Below are 25,223 nucleotides of genomic sequence, written 5' to 3'. Positions count from 1 at the left end.
CTTTGTGGTGGTGGCAGCATCCCATATTTCCCATTTCCATGGAATGGGGTCTCCGCTGTCCTGCTTTCCCTCTCCAACCTCCAGATTGGGATCAAGGGCATTTCGGATACTGAGCACCTGGAAAATTCCATGTTTCTTTGCTTTCTTGTCCTCACTGGCTCCTCTTACTCCTTTCCACCTTACTTTGAAATAATCCAAGAAATTCCACGAGAATGGAATAAAACTTGATCTCTGGAGGCTTGATGTGGTGATATTGCTGCAAGAGAATCAGCACTGATATCCCTGATTTATCCCTGATTTAGATTTATCCCTGATTTAGATTTATCCCTGATTTGGATTTTCCCCCCTCATTTTCCCGCCAAATTTCTGCCCCCTCATTTTCCCCCCGCCATTTTCCCCCTCAGCTCTTCCTCCGATTTCCCTGATTTCCCTGATTTTCCCCTCTGGTTATCCTGTCATGTTTAACTCCAGCCCCCGATCCAGCTCTCCAGGATAACTGAGGTTTTATATATTGTTATTTACATATATTTTTCTTTGCTTTTGGAGCCAGGAATCCTTTTATATCTCAGAGATGGAGAGTGAGCCCCCAGTAACATTCCCATTGTACTTACACCATTTTCAGGTGGGGATTTAAAGAAAAAAACAGCCAAAGAGATGATTTCCCCATTTTTTCCCCCATTTTTTGGAGTTCAGGCTCACTTCCCACTGAATTAAACTGTGGCACCACCAGGAATTTATGCAACAAACCAAATTCCAGTTGCTTGTTTGTAACTGCGCTTGGAATTGGATCAACTAGATTTGGTATCACCACACAGAGGGAGCAACACTCCTCAGCAGAGAGGAGGAATGTTTAGACACAGATATGATCTTTCCCATCTTCCAGCACTTCTTGACTTCTAGGGAATAAAAACTTTTAATAATTTGGGATGAATGTCCTCTGACAGCCAAATTCCCTTAATATTGATGGCTGGAGAAGGCAGCAACTAATTCCTAGTGCTGCCACTTTTCCCTTTGGTGTTGGTATTATTATCTCAGAATAATTCACACTTTTATTCCCAGATTTAAATGGAAAACTCTACAGATTTACCTGGAGTAGGATAATTTGGCTTTTAAAACACTAATATTCAGAATATCCAAGTCTATTTCTCTGTTCTGCCCCAGGTCCTGGGGCCCAAAGTACCAAATCCACAATACTGTGTTTAAGGGTTTTCCCTCTAAAAGCTCAGGAATAGGCCCTTGGAGTGTTCCTTAATTACTCCTTAAACGCCAAAACTTTGGAAATGCAAAGGGGAGTCAGTTCTCCCTCCGTGCTGATCCATGCTGAGGGACATTCCAGAGCTTCCTCACCTTCTGGCTGCTGGATGTTGAGATCCCATTTACATCCTGCTGTGTCTTCCCGCTTCCCACAGGGCATGGTGCTGTCTGCTGAGTACATCAAGAAGAAGCTGGAGCAGGAGATGGTGCTGTCCCAAGCTTTTGGACGGGATTTGGTGAGTATGAGTTTGTCTCTGGACAGAGGATAAGATTTCCATAAAAAACTGGGTTTTAAGGGAATCTCCGTGTCCCTGAGTCTGTTGCATTCATTTCTCAGCTCTTCCTTTAATTCCTGTCCCTCTGGATTTCCACCTAGTTACTCATTCATGGAACGGTTTGGGTTGGAAGGGACCTTAGAGCTCATCCCATTCCACCCCCTGCCATGGGCAGAGAACATTCCACAAGATCAGGCTGCTCCAAGCCCCATCCAGACTTCCCGCAAGGCTTTTTTATTTTGGAAGCACCAATAAAGCACTCTGCTCACTGCAGAGCTCCTGATTATTTTCCTTTTCCTGAGGCAGGAAGTCCCACATGGTGGCAATGCAGGACAGGGAGCATTAAAACCAAATCAGCAGGAACTAAAATCCCATCTTTATGGAGATTTTCCTCGGAATGCCGTGCTGACTGTCCCTGTGGGCACATTCCCGGTGGCAGGGAGATGTCACAGGACTCAAGGGAAATGTTGGGAAGCTGCTTACCTTGGTTTATATGTCGGGAATAGTTGTTGAAATGCTGCCTTGGGATATCTGGTGGATGGAGGGAGAGACAAACCAGCATCCAGCTTTTTGGGATGGAGCTTCATTCCCCTCTGCCTAGAAAGGGAAAATGGGGGTTGTTCCTGTTACTCAGGAGGAATTTTTCCTGGCTCTAGGTCCATAAGTGCCATCCCAGGTCCCACCAGGCCAGGGCCTTATTTCTGACGGTTGCCAAGGACAGATATTCCAGGGAAAAGCATCCAGTGAGGTGTAGAGGCACTTTCTGTGTGGGCTTGGATGTTATCAGGAAGGGCAAAAGGCTCCCATCAAATCCTGAGTAATTCCAACAGCTGGTGTGCCTTTCCTTTTTCTTCCCACCTTTTTTCTTTCAGGGAAGTGCCAGTAGGCCAAATGTAGAATTCCAGAAGTGAATGAATTCCAGCCTCCAGTGAGGCCCTGGCACAGGTTTCCCGGAAAAGCTGTGTCTGCCCCATCCCTGGAAGTGTTCCAGGATGGGTTGGACGGGACTAGGAGCAACCTGAGCTAGTGGAAGGTGTCCTTGCCCATGGCAGGGGGTGGAATGGGATGATCTCTCCCTTCCCTTCCAACCTAAACCATTCCAGGATTCCAAGAAGATTCCATGATTCAGAACAAGCAAGGAGCTGTTCAGCTGGAATCTGGAGTGCTCATGTATAAAGGAAGACCCAATTCAATTTAATTTCCAGCCTGATCTCTATTCCTTGTTGTTTCCATGTTTTTTAGGGAAGAGGAACAAAACACTACGGCCTGATTGTGGTTGGGCATTCCCTGGGAGCTGGCACAGCTGCCATCCTGTCCTTCCTGCTGCGCCCCCAGTATCCATCCCTGAAGTGCTTTGCCTATTCCCCCCCAGGTGGGCTGCTCAGGTAGGTGTTGGGATACACCTGGGATGCGCTGGATCCTGCTTGTGGGGCTCTAGGGAGCAGTGAAACAGACAGGCAGCCTGCAGAAGCCGAGTGTTTCCTCTGGGATATGGTTTGGAATTCAGGTTAGGACGGCAGGGGGCCACTTTCCCGAATATCCTGGTTTATAACTGAATTATTCGTGGCTCTGATTTTAATGGGAAAGTGCAGTTTCCTTATTCTCTGCTCACTCCCAGTTTCCCCATCTCTCTGAACAGATGGGAATAAGGGAGACACGAGCAAATGCAGGTGTCTGCAGCAGCTGATCTGGTTGTTCGGACTCCTTTTCCAGAGAAATTGGAATTGGGATGTGATTCCTGTCATTCTGCAGCCTAAAACTGGTCACAGGGCTTGTTCTGGTTTCTCTCCCTTTGCCATGGGGCAAAACCAGGGAGAGATTAATCCTGAATTCCTCCCGTTATAAATGGGAACAGACCTTCTGGTCATGTCATTCCCAAACAAAACATCCCATTGGATTGCTGTGAAGTGAGGGAAGGTCTTCCTAGTCCTGACAGATGCCACGGGGATCCTTGGAATCAGCTATGGATCGTGAGAGGCTTCTTGTGGTAGTTCCTGCATCATATTCCAGGAGCAGCCAAGAGTTTTAAACCATCCTGCTGCTGGATCTGGATGCTGACATTCCTTGTAGTATTCCCGGGTCTTCTGCAGCCTCAGAGCTACAGAGGAGGATGTTTCAGGAGAGTTTTACAACCTTCTGCTCCAAACTTCCACTCGTGGCTCCCTTGGTAGCTCCTGACTTGTGCTGTGCCCAGGATCATCCCTAGGTCAGTGAGGCAGCCTCTTCCTGTGGAAAGTCAGAGTGGGAATCCTGATTCCTTCCCTCTTCTCTTGGAACTCAGGTTGCTGCAGAAATTTGCCATCTGAGTTCTCCCAAACGTTGGGGTTATTTCGTGCTACATTGTAGTCTCAGGAGCAGGGAATATCTTCTTTCTTGGCTGTCCTGCCATTCCCAAACTACTGGAAAATGATTGTGAGGCACTGAATTCAAGCACTTCCTTTCCCAGGTATATCCAGAGCCATGTGCAGGGTAATGGTTGGGCCATGGGATGTGGAGATCAGGCTCTTCTTCCCCAAGGTGCAAATCCCCAAAGCCTGGAGCAGCTTGGATTGGGGTTTGTGCCCCTGGTTTCCCTGCCACCAAATTGGGAATGAAACACTGCTTCTTCTTGCTCCTGTTTCTCTTCCAGTGAGGATGCCATGGAGTATTCCAAGGAGTTTGTGACTGCGGTGGTGCTTGGCAAAGATCTGGTGCCCAGGCAAGTGGAGAAGTGTGCGAATTCCTTGATGAATCTCTGCTGTTCTGTCCCAAATCATCTGTTTCCTGTCAGAAACACTTGGATCATCTCTGTCTCCGGCTTCCTCATTTTTCTGTCCTTGCATTGCTCCCTGTTTTTCTTCCTGGTTCTGTGTCGCTGTGTTTTTCCTGGACACCTCTGTTGGGGTTTTTATAGGCAAATCCCTCCTGTGTGAAAGAAAAGGGGGAATGTCCTGCCTCTGGAATCCCTCCTTGTGGTACCTGGAATATCAGTGCCACCTTCCTGGTTCCCTGTGTTATCTCAGCCCTGTCCTGGATGTGCTTTCACCACATTTGGTCCACTTTGTCCCAAAATCCCTGTTCCATGTCACCTTCTCTCTGAACCACCTCATTCCTTGTGCCTCGGCATTCCTCACCTTCCTCATCTCCTGGGATACGTTCTGCTGAGCAGGGACTTGGAGCGGGAGCCAGGCAACCTGGGATTTACCTGGATGCCATGATCCTGTCCATCCTGTCATCTCCTCAGTGGTGTCATTCAGCTCCAGGACACTTTTCCAACTCACCTGTTCCCTGTCGTTCTCCGTCATCACCTCCCTCCTTTCCTGTTTGCTGATCTGATCCTGGTTATTGTCCTGGTAATTCCCTGTGGCCTCTCACTCCTGGCTCTGGCTCCTGGGTGATGCCACAGCCCACCTCTGAATCCATCTGCTCCATGTTGTATCCTTGTAGTGTCCTTTGAAGCGCAATTCCTTGTTTTTCTGTGCTCTGTATCCTTCTTGTCCTGTTCCCTGCCCGGGTGTTGTGAACACATTTTCCCCTCTTCCACAGTCCATCATTTTCTTCTTTTCCAGACTCACTTCTTCTTCTCCAGAATCACATCTTCATCTCTTCCAGAATCAAGTCTTCCTCTTTTCCATAACCACATCTCCTTTTCAAGAGTCACATCTTCCTCTTTTCCATGATCCCATCTTCCTCTCTTCCAGGATCGGGCTCTCTCAGCTGGAGGGATTTCGCCGGCAGCTTCTGGATGTTCTCCAAAGAAGCACCAAACCAAAGGTAAGAGGGAAGAACCAACACCTGGAGATGTCTCTGAGCGGGGATGGGGAATCTTAGTGGCAGGAAGGGCAGGTTTCCTCCAGGTCTCCTCGGGATCATTATTTAGGGAACCAGAGGAATGATGGAAAGAGCTGGAGAGCTCAGTGGGATCATTCCGGCTCATTCTGGCAACTTCACCATCACAGATCCCAAATAACTGAGCAGGGAATTTTCTGTCTGAGCCTCTTAAAGTCTGTATTCCAACTGCAGCTTTTCCTGGCCAGTAAAAACTGGGAACAGGCTGGAAGTACAGCAGTTGCCGTGCTTGTAGGAACATCCAGGTGATGCTGTTTCAGGACAAGAGGTCTGCTCATGCCTTGGAGATAGGAAATGTGGGAAGTTGTCCCTCCTCAGTCTTTACTGTTGCACCAAGATGAAAAAAACCCATAAAATATGAAGATTTTTAGAGATAAAACATGATGGAATTTACCTGGAGAGGGTATATAATTGGGAAAGGAAAACCAGCTTTCACAAACACTTGGATTATCTCTGTCTCCAGTTTCCCTGTTTTCCTGTCTTTGTATTGTTCCTTATTTATTCCCAGTGTCTGTGTTTTACCTGGACACCTCTGTTGGTGTTTCACACACCTTCCTTAGGCAAATCCCTCGTGTGTGAAAGCAAACAGGGAATGTCCTGCCTCTGGAATTGTTTAAATCTCTCAAATCTTATGAAGTGATTCTGCTTTTCTTTGCTTTTCTCTCCTCAAATCCTCCCTTCCTCTCTCTCTCTCTCTCTTTGTGGGGCCAGTGGCGGATCATCGTGGGGGCCACCAAGTGCATTCCCAAATCCGAGCTTCCCGAGGAGCCGGAGGAGAACTCGGTGACGAGCAACCGGCTCTGGACACATCCCAGTGACCTGACCATCGCCCTGAGCGCCAGCACCCCCCTGTACCCCCCCGGCCGCATCATCCACGTGGTGCACAACCACCCTGCCGAGCAGTGCTGGTGAGTCCTGCAGTTCCTGCTGGAATTCCTGCTGGAAAACTCTCTCTGACACAAGGAGAAGCGGATTTTCTTCCCCGCTGTCTCACGGGGACAGTGGTTGTGTCTGTGCTGGTGGAACTAGGGAATGGTTTGGGTTGGGACTGTGGAGATCCATGGGCAGGGATGCTTTCCACCAGACCAGGTTGCTCCAAGCCAAGTCCAGCCTGGATTTTAAAAATTCCAGGGATGGAGCAGCCACGGCTTCCCTTGGAAATCCATTCCAGTTTTCCAGTCTCACCACCCTCACAGGGAAGAGGATTAGATATCTTCCAATATCTAATCTAAACCAGCACATGGAATCTTGGAATGGTTTGGGTTGGGAGGGACTTAAGATCACCCAGTTCTACCTCCTGCAATGGGCAGGGACACCTTTCCACTATCCCAGGTTGCTCCAAGCCCCATCTAAACTGGCTTGGAACACTTCCAGGGATGAGGCAGCCACAGCTTTTCTGGGAAATCCATTCCAAGGCCTCCCCACCCTCACAGGGAAGGATTTCTTCCCAATATCCCATCTAAACCCACACTCTGTCAGCGGGAAGCCATTCCCCCTTGTCCTGTCACTCCAGGCCCTTGTCCAAAGTTCCTCTGCAGCTCTCTTGGAACTCATTTGGGCACTGGATAATCATGTCCCTGTTGGATAATGCAGAATTTTGGAGCAGTATGTATTTTAACATCTCTTCCCTCTGTTTTTCCTTTTTCTCCCTCTGCATCCTGATGTTTTCGCATGCCGAAACACCCCCCTGCTCTTCCATCCTGTTTTCCCTGTTGTCTGGACCCTTTTTCCAGCTGCTGTGAGCAGGAAGATCCCACTTACTTTGCCATCTGGGGGGACAACAAGGCCTTCAACGAGGTGATCATCTCCCCGGCCATGCTGCACGAACACCTCCCCTATGTGGTCATGGAAGGGCTCAACAAGGTAAGGCAGGGAATTGCCATCCCAAAAAACACCGGCACAGGCCGGCCTTGCCCTGGAATGCTGCTGGTTAAATACACCAGGCCATTTATTTTGGAGAAGAGGAGGAAAGGGGATGCTCCCGCTCAGCTGTGGCATGGGATGTTGGAGTGGAGCGTGGTGAGGTTTGGGAATGGAATTCCCAAAGTCCCAGAAGCTCCTGTTTCCACGTTTAATGTCAGAATGACATGAGGTTGGGTGGTAATGGTTCATTCCAGGAGCTGCCATTAAACTGGAGCCCAGGTGACATTTGGGGATATGTCAGGATTTATCCATCTAATCCTATATCTCCCCGTGCTTCCAGAAGGCTCTGGGAAGAAAGAGGCCAATGCAGCTGTTGGAAAGCCTCCAGTCAATCCCTGCTGTTCCTCTGCTTTCCCTGGACAGGTCTTGGAGAACTACAACAAGGGGAAAACAGCTCTGCTTTCCGCAGCCAAAGTGATGGTGAGTCCTACGGAAGTGGATCTCACCCCAGAGCTGATATTCCAGAGCCAGCCCTTGCCCAGCTGCCCCTCTGTGCAGATCGGAACTGGAGCCATCCCAGCAGACAGAAGGAACAGCAGTACCAAGTAAGGAGGGATTTTCCATGAAATATTGGCTCCAGGTGTGGGTCCTCTACCTCTTGGAGCATTGTGATCCATGTTTGTGGGAAAGACAGCTGCATGGGCTGCCTTTGTGGGAGTTAAAGCTTCAGGATGTCTTGTGGAATGTCGGCGGGGGGGGAATCCCTTGTGTTGCTTAGGAATTGGAGTGCAGCAAGGTCGGAAAAAGGCATGGAAGAAACTTCCTTTTTTCTCCTTATCCAGATGGGTGGGGTTTTCCCAAGGTGAAACTTGGAGCCAAATTCGGTTTGGGTTGGAAGGGATTTAAGGATCACCCAGTTCCAGCCCTGCCATGGGCGGGGACACCTTCCACTAGCCCAGGTTGTTCCAAGCCTCATCCAACCTGTCAGGGATAGTCCACAGCCTCTCTGGGCAGGAGAGAAGGATTTACTGAGCCAGGAAAAAAGGGAGAAGGGCAACAATCAGAGTTTGCAGAGGGAGAATCCATTTGTGATATTTCCAGCTGGGAGGACAGAGCGAGAAGAGATTCCCGGGAGTTGTGGATGCCTCTGGTTGGAGGAGCTGTGTGAGGAACTCTTGGATCCTCTGGCTGTTCTGGAATTCTGCAGCCTCACGTTCTCTGTTTCCCGTTGCAGGAGCAAATCCCATTCAGAAATCAGCCTGGAGGGGTTCTACGAGACGAAGCCGCTTTCTCCCGTGCAGAAAGACCCCGTGGAGCTGCTTCTCCTGGACACTAAGGAACGTCTCTCCGTGGAGCTCCAGGACCGCCGCGCCCCTCTGGCCACCATGGAGAGCCTCTCGGACAACGAATCCATCTACAGCTTCGATTCCCGGCGCTCCTCCGGTTTCCGGAGCATCCGGGGCTCCCCCAGCCTCCATGCGGTCATGGAGAAGGACGAGACGCACTGCTTTTATATAGACCCCGTTATCCCTGAGGAAAACCCTTCCCTCAGCTCCCGGACAGAGCTGCTGGCTGCCGACAGCCTCTCCAAGCATTCCCAGGAGACGCAGCCCCCGGAAAACGTCCTCAACAGCGGCGGCACCACCCCCCAGCGCCGCTGCAGTGCCGAGGGCACCGGGAGCGACGGGGAGCGCGCGTCCTTGTCCCCTCGGGAAGAGCCGGCGCTCCACAACGGCCGCCTGGCCGATGTTCCCAGCCCCCAGGTGCTGGAATTCGCCGAGTTCATCGACAGCCTCTTCAACCTGGACAGCAAAAGCAGCTCCTTCCAGGACATTTACTGCATGATGGTGTCGGACAGCTCCAGCGACTTTGCGGAGATTCCCAAATCCGTCAGCGACCAGGAGATCCTGCTGAGGGCGCAGTACGAGCCCAACTTAGTCCCAAAGCCCCCGAGGTTGTTTGCGGGGTCGACGGATCCTTCGTCGGGAATCTCCGTGTCGCCCTCTTTCCCCCTTAGTTCATCCGGAGAACTCATGGATATCACTCCCACGGGTGTGAGCAGCCAGGAATGCCTGGCCACGGACAAAATCCGGACTTCCACCCCCTCCGGACACGTAACCAGCCCTGCCAAGCAGGACGACCTCATGATTTCGGCCCTTTAGTGCAGGGGAAAGGGGTGGAGTGATCCCAGTGGGATAATCCATGGAGGAGGCCGTCATCGGGCAGTTGGGATCAGAGGAGACAGCTGGAAAAATCCCTTCTGGGGTGACACAGTGGTGGTGTCTGGAGGATGGATTGTGCTGGAATCGCGTGCTTGTGGCTGGGAGAAGCTTTGCCCCACGGGGCCTGAGAGGGTCTGAGGCACTAAAGTTCCCTACCTCAGCCTGTCTCATTCCAGAGGCAGATTCCTTGCCCCGGGGCACCTGCTGAGTTTGGGAGTGAGATACCTGGATAGATGGAAGCAGGAGGGGGCCGGGCCAGATCCCTCCCCTCAGGACCGAGCCGGTGGTTTGGGAAATGAGCGGATTGAGACTTTGGGCCCTGTTGCACTACCATGGATCCGGCCCAAGATCCAATTCGGCACACTTCCATGGGGATTGCTTTTGTAGGACACTCCTGTTTTAAAGCCATTGGGGCTGTATTCCCCCCAAATCCAGTCCCCTCTTCCCGGCCAGGCGCAGCAGGAATGGGGCTGGCACCATGGTTTCTCTCCCCCGAGTACTCCTGAGAGGGAAGAACGCTGTTCCCAAGAGCCCAATCCCTCTGCCACGTCCCTCCTTTGGCAGAAAGTTCTCCTGGATATCACCCCCCATCGCTCCTTGGTTCCCTGGACCCCTCTGAGCCGGCGACATTCCTGTGGGACTGCCAGGAATCATCTCGGAGCTGCACGGATGTGGATGGATCAACTGCAAAATGCACCCAGCGTTGTTTTCCAGGCCCCTGCGGAGTCTGGGAGTCTCTCCTGGATCCCTGGGGGTCCTCACACCACCCATATGCAGCATCCACGGATCAGTGCCAGCCTCTGTCGTTGGGAATTCAGGGAAAAGATGGACTTTTTCCCAGTGTTGCAATCTCTTGTATGTTTACAGAGCTGCTGAGCTGGTTGGAAGGTATTTATTAAGGAAATAGGGAGGCTTTCCCGAGGGAAAATCCACGGTCATCCTCTCCTTCCCATGCTGTTCCCTCTGGGAACTGAGGCAAGAGAGGATGGGCAGGCAGGATTCCAAGCCCCCTGCTTCCCAAGTGGCTTGGATTCGGGGGTAACCGCCTGCTCCCCTCTTCCACCCTCTCTCCACCTGCACAATTCCGTGTAGGAAAGCTTGAGCAAGTTGTTAGGAAAACTACCTGAGCCTCCGGGCCCGGAGGAGCCTGCTCCACCTCTCCAGGCAGGTTTTCCAATGATGGGAGCAGGAGGAAAACTACCTATCCTAGGAAATGACACATTCTTGGGACCTGGAAAAGGCCTTGAATTGACCCAACTCCCCTTCAGAGCTCAGCAGTTACCGATGGCTCTCCCCGGAGTTCCGTCCTCCCTCCCTGGAAAAGAAATTCCTGGTTTAACTTCTGTAGAATCCTGTGGTTGCTCCCTTTCCCTCTCCTTACTGGCGCTATTTCCATTGTGGGAGGACACTGTGCTTCCCGGGAGCTCAGCTCCTGGCAAATCCCGGGGTTCCTGTTCTCCACGGGGGCTCCAGAAGCCCCGGGATGGGTCAGGGCTGTGCTTCCCGGGAGCCAGTGGGATCCGATGCCATCAAGGAGCACTTTATAACCAGTGTGCATTGATGTAAATAACCCTGGGCGCACGGAATTCCACGGGATTCTGTGTCCAAGTGCTGATGTCCCACTCCATCCAGCGTGGGATGCTCCAGCCCCTGCTCCTTACCCGTTACAGAGCCTTCAGAAGTGCTTCAAGCGGGCAGGAAAACATTATCCCTGTGGTTTAAGGTTCCAAAGGTGACCTTTCCCTGAGTGGAATGAGAGGGAGGAAGCCCCTCTGGATTCAGAGGGATTTGGAGAAGGAAAACTCCTTTTATTCTGAGCAACCAGAAGTTCCTTTTGTTTTTGTAGGTCCTTAAAAGAGGAGCAGGGAGCAGGTGGTCCGGGAGTACAGCACAGGGTAAGGAGGAATTCCTGCACTCAGGAAACACTACCAAGGTGATTTTTCAGGAATACGCACAAAAATCCGGGAAGCTTTGAGGGGAAAAGGGGAGCTGAGGGGCAGGGAGGCTGGGGCTAGCGGGCTAGCTCCCCTCCTGGCCCAGGAGTCGGGATAAGGAGCTCATTCCTGCCCTTATTCCCGGCGGGAATTAACCCTTAGCACTAAGGCAGAGCTTGGGATCTGCAAAGCACTTTAAAACACTAAGGAAAAGGATCATCTCTGTCCCTGGGAGCGACATGGATACCTGGGATTAGATGGAACTGCTGGTGGGAGGTGCCTCCAGGTGAGGAAAAGTGGGATATCTCCCTCCTAAAATGATTCCAGTAGGAACCTGCTGATGTTCCATGGCTCAAATGTTGCACTAGAAAGTCCCTTCCCTGACGTTCCTCCGCCGTGTCCTGGAAGACTCAATCCTTGGGTGACTGTTTCCTTCTCTGTGCCATTGGAACTGTATCCCATGGGAATGGCCTTCCCTTGCCCTGGCAGGAGGCAGCCTGGAATGCCGTGGTTTTTTTGCTCTGTGGTTACTGGACTTTGGAAAAGCCTGGAAATACCTAATTCCCGGGAGCTGGGCTTGCCACAGGTCAAGGAGTAAAGGCACAAAAGAGCCCCTCTCATTGTATCCTGTCACAGATAATTCCTGGTGTTTGTTGACAAACAGATCTGATCCAGTCCTCCCAAATGAAATCCACGTTCTTGGAACGATTTCTGCTTTAAATGTCTCCGTGTCTTGATCCCCATCACTGTGTCTCGATCCCCTAGCATTCCGTGTCTCCATTCCCATCACTCCTTCGCTATCTGGGCATTCAGAAAGGCTGATCTCCCATTTCCTCCTGGAAAAACACACCTTGGAATGCTGAAATAAATGCTAAAGCTGCAGCTACCTCCTTCTTCTGTACTGTACACACTTCCTACTTTCTCTTCCTGCTCTGCCTTTGGGAATACGAAGCATCTCCAGTTTTCCAAATCTCTTGGCTTCTGCTTCTTCCTCTTCAGCTTTGTGCCTTCTAATCTTCGGATATTCCCACAATATTCCAACAGGATGTTCCACTCTGTGCAGAGGCAGCGCTGGAAGTGCCTGACACCCCAGATCCCAGAGTCACCCATTCCATGCCTCATCCTTAAAATCCATTCTGATCCTTCCTCCTTGGACTGAGTGACCTTTAAAGGTCCTTTCCAACACAAACTTTTCCAAGAGTTTCTTGGCAGAGGAATGGAGCTGAGGCTCTTCTGCACCAGTAAATTGATTTTATTGTTGCTTTTGTTGCAGCAGTGCCAAAAATTTGGGAAGGATCCTGCAGTGCTGGGGATATACCGGCCCTTTTCCAATATTTATCAGTATTCCTTCTCCTTTGGGACTGCCTTCTCCATTTGGAATATTCATTTCCTCCTAAAACTTTCCTCTTTTCTTTGCTTCCTGTTCCTCTCACCTATTTCAGGAGCCACCTCATCCCTTCCTTCTCTCGGGTGCTGGTGGCTCATCCCACATCCTTGGTAGCACATAGGAAACATGGGAAAACTATTCCCCACCATCTCACGATGATCCAAAGCAGTTAAATGGGATTCTTGGAACTTTTTAGGACCTTTTTTCCAAAGCAAACAGGATTTGTAGGAGGTACTTTGGTGTCTGCAGAGGGCTGGGATGGCACAGCTGGTGGGGAGTGTGGATATAGAATTCCAGTGATTCCCAGTTCTGCTCTTTTACGATGTTAGATCCCAGGAATAGCTGATGGTCCCAAGCAGGATTTAAGTGGGAAATCTGTTTCCAAGGGCACATAAGAGGGAGGAAAAGCTCCAAGCGTGGGGATCCAGGATCAGTATCTAACACATTCTCCATGCACTTTGATGTTTTCCCAGCTTTTGCTGCTCTTTCCCTGCAGGCAGATAATATTTATTTCCATGGAATCGCCCACACAGCTTTCATTTACAAATTGGGACATAGGAATAATCAGGATTACTCCTGGCAACGGGAATTAGGTGGGATTAATTGTCGCTGGAATGGGTGTGTTTGGATTTGTGTTTTGGGGCTGTATCCAAGAACCTCCGTTGAATTTCCATGGGCAGCTGTGTTTGCCTTGGGAATTGCTGGGTTGGAGCTCCCCTCGATGCTGGCTTTATCCTTATCCATTCTGGGATATTCTTCCCTTGGCAGTAGGACATCCTGGCTTTGCAGGATGGGAGCAGGAATATTTCATTCCCACGGGTTGTGGGATGGTGGTTGTAACTGCAGCCTTTGAGGAACATCCAAACGTTGCCTAGGGAAGTGTGGACTCCCCATCCCTGGAAATATTCCAGGCCAGGTTGGATAAGGCTTGGAACAACCAGGGCTAGGGAAAGGTGTCCCTGCCCATGGCAGCGGGTGGGAACTGGATGAGCTTCCAAACGATTCTGGAATTCTGTGATTCCCTGCTTGCAGCGTTACAGTGCTGCAGGAAAGGGAGGGTTGGAATTCCAGCGGTGGCTCCGCATGGATTGCTCTGCTGAGAAATTCCTCTGAAGGAAGCAGCTGGAAAGCACTGCCTGGAATTGGGCTCGTTGCTTTGTTCCCAAACAAGCCTGTGCAGCGCTGACTTTTGGGAAGAGGCGCTGGATTTCAGGAAGAGCCTCATATCTGGTGCCAAAGCTCCCTCTCATGGCTCCTGCGTGGAGGAGGCGATGCTCCATGGATCCTGCTGGAGGCAAGCACTGCCCATCCTTGGCAGCCGTGGGAAGGAGGAGAGGAGGGAATGTTGCAGCTGGTAGCTGGGATTTGGTCTGGGAGTCCTTTGCTCGCCAGTCAGATCCACGGTGGAGTTATGGATGGAGAGAGGGATGGGAAGGGGGCTGATCAGCAGTCACTGATGTCCTTCCCCTTCTTCCAGCTCCGAGGAGCTGCTTAAGGGCTGGAAATTCCAAACATCCAAGGATTGGGGCAATTCCTTGCTTTGTCGTAGGGAATCATCATCAGCCTCCGAGCGCTTTGCTGTCTCCACTCCCATTGTTTTTTCCATGTTTTTTGAGTTCATACCTCTTGTGCCTTTGTTCTCCCTGGCTTCAGGTCCCAGATTTCTGGGATCAGACATCTCCCACCTTCCTTTCCCACTTTTCTGGGAGTACAGAAGTGTGGCCAAGGTCTGGTAGGAGCTGTCCTTGCTCCCGAGCTGTCCCGTTCTGCCTCAGCCAGGACTTTCCTGCATCTTCCCACTTTTCCCTGCTGCCTGAGGTCATATCCAAGTGCCAAAAGCAAATCCTGGCCTGAGGCAGGCGATTTCCTCCAACCCACACCGTGTTTCTCCCTGGCTCCTGAGCAGCCCCTTCCAAAGGTAAGCTCCCTGGGAATTTTTCCTGCTTTCCTGACATCACCGTGTCACGCCGTGCTCTGTGCCCTGACATTCCCACCTTCCCAGCACACCTGTGGGATGAAGGGAAGCTCTCCCTGTCTCCACCTCTTGGTTCCTGAAAATCCTTGCAGCACAGGAACAAGCCTTGACGTTGGTTTTTCTTGGGATTCCACTCCCCTGCTTCCCACCCCAGGCTTTGTGCAGTTCCGATGGCTCAGAGTCGGAAGTCCCAGGCAGGGCTGGCACGGGCCTGTCCTGCCGGGATATCCAATTTTGGGAAGTCTGTGTGCAAAGGGATCCCGGCAGGGGGTTTTTCCTAGGACACTGCCACACTCCTTGGGTCCTAACTCCTTTCCCGGGATGTCCCCAGCGCTCGCTGGTGCCGAAGTGGCCTCACCCTGCAGCTCCAGCTTCCCACCTTTCCCTCCACAAGTCCAGGGAGTACTCTCGAACTCCTGTCCTGGCGCTAAGCGGAATTCCTAATGGCACAGGGAATTTGGGGATGGGCTCTGCCTCCCTGTCTGGAATGTTGTGCCCTGCGAGCCCCTTTCCTTTGGCTCTGCCTCTCTGGAAAAGGCCTTCCTGCCTGTCACCTGTGTCCCATCCCGTGCTGGGGCAGCTCAGAGCAGGATACCTCCGGATTAATTTCCTGCTGGATCCTAATTGCCTCCTTAGAGCTGAAGCCTTTGGCATTTTTGGGAGAACCAGCCCTTCCAGGGAGCTCTGAGCCGCTCCCGCTGCCTCTGGCAGGGCTTTTGGAGCACTCGGATATGCAAGTGGGGGGGAAAACAGCCCAGCATCTTGCGTCCCCATGCTCATCCCGGGAATGCTGCCCTCTGAATCCCTGCTCCGAGCTGCCCCAGCATGAAGATTCCAAGGAAACTCAAGCACTCCTCATGTGCCCTTCATTCTCCATGTGACTTTTTTTGTACCTCTGTACGAAAGATCCGAACTAATCCCGCTGTAAAGAAAGATCCGGATGAATTATAACCCAATTCCAGAAACATGGATGTATATAAATTTTCTGTATATTCTATGGCACTCTGTATAAAATGGATGTTGGAAGCATGGCTGGAGTATGTGACTGTTCCCAAGGATGTCCTGGACACGGATGGTTGGGATTTGCCTGAGGTTTCTGCCTTAAAGGGTGGTGAGTGAGTGAGTGAGTGAGTGAGTGGGAGAGGTGGGAAGGACACCAGGAATTTGGTATGCAGCTCTCGGGAAGGGTCCAGGGAATCACTGGCAGTTGGTTGTCTCTTCTCCAGCTCTCTCTGCTCTGGATTCCAGCCTTTGGAGCGGGAAAACACTTGGGGGAACATCCAGAGGCTGTGGATTTGCCATCCCGCAGGCAGGTTGGAGCAAGCTGGAAGTTGTCCTGGAAGTAGTGGAAGGCGTCCCTGCCCACGGCAAGGATGGAACTGGATCTTTAAGGTCCCTTCCCACCCAAACCATTCCAGGATTCCATGATCCCTGTCTCTCGAGGTCAGTTCTAGGAATCTCTCCTTCAGTGGAGAAGGAAATTAAGGAAGGAACTGGATGCTTTGAGTTATTCCAAGTTAAGTTCAGCCTGTCCTATAAAAAGAAGGATTTTAGTGCAAACAAGGAATTTTTTGGGAGTGGATGGGAATAACAGGGATAGAAGAGGAGTGTGAGTGCTCTCAGACAAGGATATATCCCAAATAGTCAATCTATTGGATAGTCCAGCCTGAACAGTGTGGAGATCTCCCCTTTGGATGAATATCAAGGTGCAGGCATCCTTCTGTGAGCCGGGTGAGTCCAAAGTGGGATTTTCCCAGTGTCCCTCAGGACACGGCTCTGGAGCTGTAAAGCAGGGTGTCACTGCCTGAGAGCTGTTCCCAGCTGAATAATTCCACATAATTCATACTCTGGAAAAGGGAAAAGCTGAATTTATGGCTTACAGGGTCAAGGAATAAGGGCAGGAGAAGTACTGGAGCTCGCTGACCAGCCAGGAGAAATCCAGGCAGAAAAAGGAATGCCTGGAAGCATGTAATCCTATTAATGGCTGCATGGAATTGTTTTTATGGCTGCTCCTGAAGGGACTATCAGGGAATTAAGAGCTCAAAGGTGGCTGAACTACTGAGTTCCTATAAAAATGCCTATAAAAAGTGCTGGAATGTTGAAGTGCCTGATGTTTCGGGATGGTTTTGTGGGATTTTTTTTCCTACCCGGAGCTGTATCAGCCTCATAAAAGGATATTGGCTCTTCTGGAAACCCTTCCTCTCCGGGGGAAGGAAAGCATCCAACTCTGGCTGCTATCCTAGGATAAACACAGAATAATCCATGTTTAGGAGAGGCTGCTTTAATTCCGTTTTTAAGGATGAAAATATATGGATGTGGACACAGCAGGAATGGGGGATGCTGCTATAAAACCTATTAAAAGCCTTCCTTAGGGATGTAGTCGTGTTTTCCAAGGAGATTCTCTGGCTGCTGGGTGTGTTGGTGGCCTTAGGAAAAAAATTCCAGCTTATTGAGAAAAGCTGTTTCCAATCCATTGACAAAAAATCCGGAACTACAGAAAAAATCCCCAAACCTTCCAACGATTTTTGAAGCGTTCCCAAGCAAGCAAAGAAAAGGAGGGGAAATAATGGGAATATTTAATAACTTAAAGCTGAGATCTAATTGTTAATTAATTCAATGGAAACCAGCATGGCACAGGGTTTTCCCAAGGATTCCAGGTTGTATTTCCATTGGAAAAGAGGGAAAGGAAATGGTGATCTGAGGGTAATGGTGCAGATGTAATTCCTGGCCTCTTCCAGCAATCTCTCCTTGGATTTTCCAGCAGTCTCTATTCATCCTTCCCACCACAGAACTTCCTTGGGAAGCACATCCAGCCCCTGTGGCCTTGTTTGTCCTGGCAGAGTGGACAGGGGTTTTCCCTGGAGCCTGGATGTCCTTGTCGGGAGTGGGTGGGTGACACTTCCCCGCTCCAGGCCTGGGTGGATCCTTTGCGCTTCCAGCTCCCGAGGTCTCCTGGGATGCTGAGGTCTCCCAGGACGTGTGTTCCTCCCTGAGGATGGTCCTTTATTCCTTCCTAAATCAATGGAGGTGTTCTCTCCGTCTCGGGAACGAACCCTTTGGAGTTAATGGATAACCAGGAAGGGATTGATCCGTGCGGGGCTCCTGCCAGGAGGAGATAACGGAGGGAGCTCTGCTTCCGCCTCCAGCGGGGTTGGAAAGGACTTCCCAGGGAAGCTCTGGCTGTCCCATCCCTGGTGGTGTCAAGTCCACGTTGGAAAAAGCTTGGAGCAACCTGGGACAGTGGAAGGTGTCCCTGCCCATGGCAGGGGGTGGAATGGGATGAGCTTTGGGGTCCCTTCCCACCCAAACCATCTGGGATTGGGGTGGTGTGTGAGTAGGAGATTCCAAGTATTCCAGCATTTCCAACAGCGACACAGCAGCTTCTCTGGGACCTGGTCCCACCAGGAGGAATAAGTCTTCTATCCACTGGATATCTCTGGATCCATGATCCCTGCTCGGCTGAGCCTCACGTGAGCCAGATCGATGATTCTGACGCCCTCCCGGAGACTGAGGTGTCCATGCTCGGAGCTGGTGGAAAAAGGCTAAAAATAGATTCCAAATCCTTCCAGCCGTGCCTGGGAATCCCAGCTGGAGGTTGGGATGTGGGGAGGGATAGGGTGAGGGAGGGGAAATCCATGAATTATTGTTTTGTTAGAAACTGGACTTTGAAATTCGGCGCCGGAGGGAGCCCCGGCCGCACCTTCCATGAGTAATATCCCGAGCAATATCCCTCCAGCCCTTCCTGGCTCGTGCTCCCAGCGAGCCATGTGGGATAGGGAGAGCAGGGTTTGCAGGGAGCATGACCCAGAGGGGAATGGGAAGCGGCAGAAATGTGGGAAATGTGGAGGGCAGGAGAAAGGAAAACCAATGAGGGACTGGGTTTGGATCTGCTCGAGCTGCCTCCATATGGATCAAAGCTATACCTTTGAATTTTTGGGATTCAGAGCTCCCTAGGATCCCCTGGGGATCACACAAGTCCATCCCTGAAGGGCTGGATTCTTGGCTCATTGCAGGAAGGGAGCTGGACCATCCCATGTGGATGAGGTTGGCTCCATCCCTTGCTGTGTTTTTCCAGTGGGTCTTTTCCCTTTAATCAGGTCTGGGAAGGGGAAGAGCAGCATTCCTTGGGAGTGGGAGCTGAGCAGGACTGGGAGGCAGGAGGAAAACTCAGGTGAGGAGGACACAGATCATCCACACCTCAATTTGGGCACCAGGGAAGGAGGAAAGATGGGAGGGAACAAAGATTCCTGGGGGTATATCCAAAGGAGGGTGTTCTGGGAATGGCAGCCACGGGGTGAGGGCAGAACTCTCAAATCTGAGGGTTTGAATCCTTAATGAGTCGTTCCCAAAGGGATTTTCCTGTCTGGTAAGGGGTGTGTGACACTTGGGAGCTGTCCTATGGGAAGGCTGGGATGTGGGAATGTTGACATTGTCCCTAAGGAAAGGAGGGAAGCATCATATTTTTACTGTAAATGAGTTGCTCCACAGGATTTTACACCTTAGGATGGGGAATCCCAGGCCAAGGCCAACATGGTTCATCCAGAGGGTTCCAAATCTGGACTCGGGGTCCTTTCCCAAATCTTTTGATCCTCCTTGGACCCAGCTTTATGGTCCAACGCCATCGCAGGCAGGAACTTGTGGAAGTGCTGGTGGAACTGGATGGGCTTTAAGGTCCCTTCCCACCCAAACCATTCCAGGATTCCATGATCCCTGTCCCTCGAGATCAGTTCTAGGAATCTGTCCTTCAGTGGAGAAGGAAATTAAGGAGCTGGATGCCTTGGGTTATCCCAAGTTAAAGTCATCCCACCGTATACAAAGAAGGATTTTAGTGCAAACAAAGCTGTTTACAAGGGAATTTTTGGGAGGGGATGGGAATGACAGGGAGAGAAGAGGAGGATGAATGCTCTCAGTCAAGGGTATATCCCAAATATTCAATATTTTGGATACTTGAGCCAGGATCATGTGGAAATCTGCCCTTTGGATGCTGGGATCTTTCTCCAAGGCAGGTGAGTCCCAGCTGGGATTTTCCCAGTGTCCTGCAGAGCGAGGGAGTTGTAAAGCAGGATCTCACTGCCTGGGGCTATTCCCAGCTGAGTAATTCCATGGATGAGCTTTAAGGTCCCTCCCAGACCAAAGCATTCTGGGATTCTAAACCACAGAATCATGGAATGTGGTTCTACAAATCAAATGATGATTTTAGGAATCCATAAAACCATGGGATATGGTTCTGTGGATTCCACGATTCTAAATGACAGAATCACGCATTCTAGGATTCTAAATCCTAGAATCATGGAATATCCTGAGTTGGAAAGGACCCTCAAGGATCATCCAGTCCAATCCTGACTTTAGTGCTGGGTTTAATCTTTATTTAATTAAAATATTACGGACCAACATCTAACAGGGTTTAGGCCGGGCTGGCGCTGGGCTTCCCGGGAAAAATCCATTTTTCCCTAATTTCCCTTCCTTCCCACGCAGCTTGTGCCCGAAACGGGGTGCTGAGAGCAGGAACAAGGGGAGCAGGGAATAACAATTGTCTTAATGTGGAGAGAGAGGAGAAAAAAGGGCTCGTTCTCTCCACCCCGAAATAATAGACCCATTACTGTCCCCAATCCTCAATCCCCCTCCTCTGCCGCGAGAAGAATTGGTCACTGCACAGCTGTGGGAGCGGGATAAATATATTTATATATCCCGGAGAATCTGCCCTTCTCAATTGGGATGTGGGGCCGGACAATCCCTCATTGTGCCCTGGCTGGCCCGCAGCAGAAAGGCCCCACAGTTTGGGGCTGGCAGGGCCCCGGCGCTCCGAGAACTCGGAACTTCATGGACATTATTCCCGGCGGGCCCTTCTTTATTTGATTGGAGTCATTATGGGGTGGGTGGGAGCGGGGAGGGGGGAGCTGGGCGTTATTGGGGATTGTGGGAACATCTGGGGAGAGCAAACCACAGCTGGGCCTTGCCCTGAGGGGGCAGGGGTTGGGGTTTGGGGTGGGATTTGGGGCTGAGCCGGGGCTGGGTTTGGATGATTTAGGCCAGGATTTGGTGTTTGGGGCTGGTTTGGGGTGATTTGAGGGCTAATTTTTGTGGATTTAGGGCTGGATTTGGTGTTTGGGGCTGGTTTGGGGTGATTTGAGGGCTAATTTTTGTGGATTTAGGGCTGGATTTGGTGTTTGGGGCTGACATGGGGCTGGATTAGGGGGATTTGGGGCTGCATTAGGGGGATTTGGGGCTGGATTTGGATGATTTAGGGCTGGAAATTAGTATTTGGGGCTGGTTTGGGGTGATTCGAGGGCTAATTTTTGATGATTTAGGGCTGGACTTGGTGTTTGGGGCTGAGTTGGGGCTGGATTAGGGGGATTTGGGGCTGGATTTGGATGATTTAGGGCTGGAAATTAGTGTTTGGGGCTGGTTTGGGGTGATTCGAGGGCTAATTTTTGATGATTTAGGGCTGGATTTGGTGTTTGGGGCAGGTTTAGGGGTGATTTGAGGGCTAATTTTTGTGGATTTAGGGCTGGATTTGGTGTTTGGGGCTGAGTTGGGGCTGGAGTTGGTGATTTGCAGCTGGATTTGGATGATTTAGGGCTGGAAATTAGTGTTTGGGGCTGGTTTCGGGTGATTTGAGGGTTAATTTTTGTGGATTTAGGGCTGGATTTGGTGTTTGGGGCTGAGTTGGGGCTGGAGTTGGTGATTTGCAGCTGGATTTGGATGATTTAGGGCTGGAAATTAGTGTTTGGGGCTGGTTTCGGGTGATTTGAGGGTTAATTTTTGATGATTTGGAGCTGGATTTGGTGTTTGGGGCTGGATTAGGGGGATTTTCAGATAGATTTGGTGTTTGGGGCTGGTTTCGGGTGATTTGAGGGTTAATTTTTGATGATTTGGAGCTGGATTTGGTGTTTGGGGCTGGATTAGGGGGATTTTCAGATGGATTTGGTGTTTGGGGCTGGTTTTGGGTGATTTGAGGGTTAATTTTTGAGGATTTAGGGCTGGATTTGGTGTTTGGGGCTGGATTAGGGGGATTTTCAGATGGATTTGGTGTTTGGGGCTGAGTTGGGGCTGGATTTGGTGATTTGCAGCTGGATTTGGTGTTTGGAGCTGATTTAGTGGTGATTTGAGGGCTAATTTTTGATGATTTAGGGCTGGATTTGGTGTTTGGGACGGAGTTGGGGCTGGATTTGGTGATTTGCAGCTGGATTTGGATGATTTAGGGCTGGAAATTAGTGTTTGGGGCTGGTTTCGGGTGATTTGAGGGTTAATTTTTGATGATTTGGAGCTGGATTTGGTGTTTGGGGCTGGATTAGGGGGGTTTTCAGATGGATTTGGTGTTTGGAGCTGATTTAGTGGTGATTTGAGGGCTAATTTTTGATGATTTAGGGCTGGATTTGGTGTTTGGGGCTGAGCTGGGGCTGGATTAGGGGGATTTGGGGCTGAGCCAGGGCTGGGTTTGGATGATTTAGGCCTGGAAATTAGTGTTTGGGGCAGGTTTAGGGTGATTTGAGGGCTAATTTTTGATGATTTAGGGCTGGATTTGGTGTTCAGGGCTGGTTTAGGGTGATTTGCAACTGGATTTTGGTGATTTGCAGCTGGATTTTGGTGATTTATGGCTGGATTTAGTGTTTGGGGCTGGTTTAGGGTGATTTACAGCTGGATTTGGGTGATATGCAGCTGGATTTGTTGTTCAGGGCTGGTTTAGGGTGATTTGGGGCTGGTTTAGGGTGATTTGCAGCTGGATTTTGGTGATTTAAAGCTGAATTTGATATTTCAGGCTGTTTTATGATGATTTGGGGCTGGTTTAGGGTGATTTGCAGCTGGATTTTGGTGATTTAAAGCTGGATTTGGTGTTTGGAGCCAGTTTAGGGTGATTTGTGACCGGACTTGGGTGTTTTGGGGCTGATTTTGCAGAGTTGCAGCTGATTTGTGGTAATTTGGGGCTGGCTCTTGATTGTGGCTGGATTTTAGTGATTTGCAGGTGGGCTTTGTGATTTGGGGCTGTCCTGGGGTGATTTGTAGCTGGATTCCGGTGATTTGCAGTTGGTTTTGTGATCTGTGGCTGGAACATGAGGCTGGATTTTGGGGATTTCCTGGTTTTGTAATTGGTGCCTGGATTTCAGCGATCTGTGGCTTTTTTAAAAATCTGGATTCCGGCGATTTGTGGCTGCTTTTGGAATTTCTGGGAGGATTCTGGTGGTTTGTGGCTGGATCTTGTGCCTCAGGGCTGGTTTTATGAACAGATTTACTGGTTTGTGGCTGCATTTTTGTAATTTGTGGCGGGTTTGGTGGTTTGTGTCTGGGTTTTGGTACTTTGTGGGGTTTCGTGCTTTCTGGGATGGATTTTGGTAGTTTATGGCTGGATTTTTGATGGGTTTCGGCTTTTTTTTGGTGCCTTGTGACTTTAGGGACAGATTTTGATGCTTTGTGGGTGTTTTTCAGTGGTTTCTGGACAAATTTTGGTGGCTTATGGCTGCCTTTTCTGGTGCCTCATGGCTTTGCTTTGGGGCAGATTTGGGTGTTTTGTGCACAGATTTTAGTGTTTTGTGAGGGGAGTTCGGTGCTTTGTGAGGGGTTTTGGTGCTTTGGGGACAAATTTTGGTGCTTTGGGAGTGTTTTTGGTGCTCTGTGGACAGACTTTGGTACTTTGTGGCTATTTTTTGGTGATTTCTGGACAGATTTTGGTCGTTTGGGGCTGAGTTTTTTAGTGGCTTGTGGAATTTTTTTGGTGCCTCGTGACTGCTTTGGGACAGATTTGGGTGTTTTGTGAGAGGAAGTTTGGTGCTTTGTGAGGGGTTTCGGTGCTTTGTGTCTTTTTTTGGTGGTTTCTGGACGAATTTTGGCAGTTTGTGACTTTTGGTGGCTTGTGGCCATTTTTTAGTGCTCTGTAGCTGTTTTTTGGTGATTTCTGGACAGAATTTGGCTGGATTTTTGGTGGCTTGTGGCTCTTTTTTTAGTGTGTTGTGGCTGGTCTTTCCAGTGGTTTGTGGCTGGATTTTTGGCTGATTTTTTGGTGCCTTATGACTTTGCTTTGTGGCAGATTTGGGTGCTTTGTGCAGAAATTTTGGTGCTTTGTGAGGGGTTTGGGTGCTTTGTGGACAAATTTCAGTGCTTTGTGAGGGGAGTTTGCTGCTTTGTGCGCAAATTTTGGTGCTCTGTGAGGGGTTTGGGTGTTTCATGCACAAATTTTGGTGCTTTGTGAGGGGTTTGGGTGTTTTCTGCACAAATTTTGGTGCTTTGTGAGGGGAGTTTGCTGCTTTGTGCGCAAATTTTGGTGCTCTGTGAGGGGTTTGGGTGTTTCATGCACAAATTTTGGTGCTTTGTGAGGGGTTTGGGTGCTTTGTGGACAGATTTTGGTGCTTTGTGGCTATTTTTTTCAGTGGTTTCTGGACAGATTTTGATCGTTTGGGCCTGGGTTGGTTTTTTTGGGGGGGCGGGGCGGGGGTTGTTGGTTTTGTGAGGGTTTTTTGGGGGAGTTGGTTGTTTTGGTTTTTTTATTTGTGATTTGTACGCAGGTTTTGGAGCTTTAGCAGCTCTTTTTCGGGGGCTTTAGCGGCTGTTTCTTGGTGGCTTGTGACATCTTTTCAGCGCTTCGTGACCGGATTTTTTAGCGACTTTCGGCAACCTCGGGACTCGCCGGCGTTGCCGAACGCCCTTTGCGGAGGCGCCCCGAGCGCGGTGCCGGCCGGAGGAGGAGCAGCGGGCGGGGAAGGGCAGGCAAAGAGGGAGGGAAACAGGGAAAGAGGGAGGGAAACAGGGAAAGAGGGAGGGAAACAGGGAAAGAGGGAGGAGCGGCCGCCGCAGCCCGAGTCCGGGGCAGCGCTCGGCGGACGCCGATGGGCATCGGGCGGCCCGCGCTGGGCGCCGGCACCGGGAGCCCGGCGCTGAGAGCGGGGCCGCGGGGCTCGCACGGGGCTCGTACGGGGCTCGTACGGGGCTAGGACGGGGCTCGGGGGTCGCGGCGGGGCCCCCCGGGCCGGGGCGATGCCCCCCTGCAGCCGCACGGACTGAGCCGGGGCCGGCCCGTGCATGGCCCAGCCATGGAGGTGGTGGACGAGACGGAGGCTCTGCAGCGCTTCTTTGAAGGTAACGGGGGGATGCCGGGGGGGGCACCGCGATCCCGGGCTCCCAGCCCGCTCCCGGGATCCCCCAAAGGTGGAATGGGGCGGGTGGGAAGGGAGCTTAAGGGTCATCCAGTGCCACCCCCCCGCCGTGGGCAGGGACACCTTCCGCTAGCCCAGGTTGCTCCAAGCCCCGTCCGACCTGGCCTTGGACACTGCCAGGGATGGGGCAGCCGCAGCTTCTCTGGGAAATCCGTTCCGGGGCCTCGGCACCCTCACAGGGAGGAATTCCTTTCCAACATCCCGTCTAACCGTGTCCTCTGGCAGTGGGAAGCCATTCCCTCTTGTCCTGTCACTCCAGGCTCTTTGCCAAAGTCTCTCTCCAGCTCTCCTGGAGCCCCTTTCGGCACTGGAAGCGGCTCTGAGGTCTCCCTGGAGCTTT

General features: G+C 51.0%; 2 protein-coding genes across 5 annotated transcripts in view; both read left to right on the top strand.

Annotated features, from left to right (window-relative positions):
- Nucleotides 1–15,767, top strand: part of DAGLA (diacylglycerol lipase alpha) — a 57,122-nt gene extending 41,355 nt beyond the window's left edge. For all 4 annotated transcript variants that reach the window (XM_039552385.1, XM_039552386.1, XM_039552387.1 and 1 more), the window contains 8 exons: nucleotides 1,410–1,490; nucleotides 2,772–2,914; nucleotides 4,159–4,227; nucleotides 5,210–5,282; nucleotides 6,069–6,265; nucleotides 7,091–7,220; nucleotides 7,644–7,825; nucleotides 8,455–15,767. In XM_039552385.1, coding sequence (XP_039408319.1) covers nucleotides 1,410–1,490; nucleotides 2,772–2,914; nucleotides 4,159–4,227; nucleotides 5,210–5,282; nucleotides 6,069–6,265; nucleotides 7,091–7,220; nucleotides 7,644–7,825; nucleotides 8,455–9,382 — 1,803 coding nt within the window. In that variant the 3' untranslated portion in view covers nucleotides 9,383–15,767. The remainder of the gene's footprint in view (nucleotides 1–1,409; nucleotides 1,491–2,771; nucleotides 2,915–4,158; nucleotides 4,228–5,209; nucleotides 5,283–6,068; nucleotides 6,266–7,090; nucleotides 7,221–7,643; nucleotides 7,826–8,454) is intronic.
- An 8,878-nt stretch (nucleotides 15,768–24,645) lies between these two features.
- Nucleotides 24,646–25,223, top strand: part of MYRF (myelin regulatory factor) — a 44,335-nt gene continuing 43,757 nt past the window's right edge. The window contains 1 exon segment of the mRNA XM_039552668.1: nucleotides 24,646–24,806. Within this exon segment, the coding sequence (XP_039408602.1) occupies nucleotides 24,761–24,806 (46 nt within the window). The 5' untranslated portion in view covers nucleotides 24,646–24,760.

The sequence above is a fragment of the Corvus cornix genome, chromosome 5 (genome assembly GCF_000738735.6).
Source record: "Corvus cornix cornix isolate S_Up_H32 chromosome 5, ASM73873v5, whole genome shotgun sequence".
Classification (NCBI taxonomy): Eukaryota; Metazoa; Chordata; class Aves; order Passeriformes; family Corvidae; genus Corvus; species Corvus cornix.
Note: the sequence above shows the minus strand (reverse complement) of the source record. Positions and strands in the feature narration are given on the sequence as shown.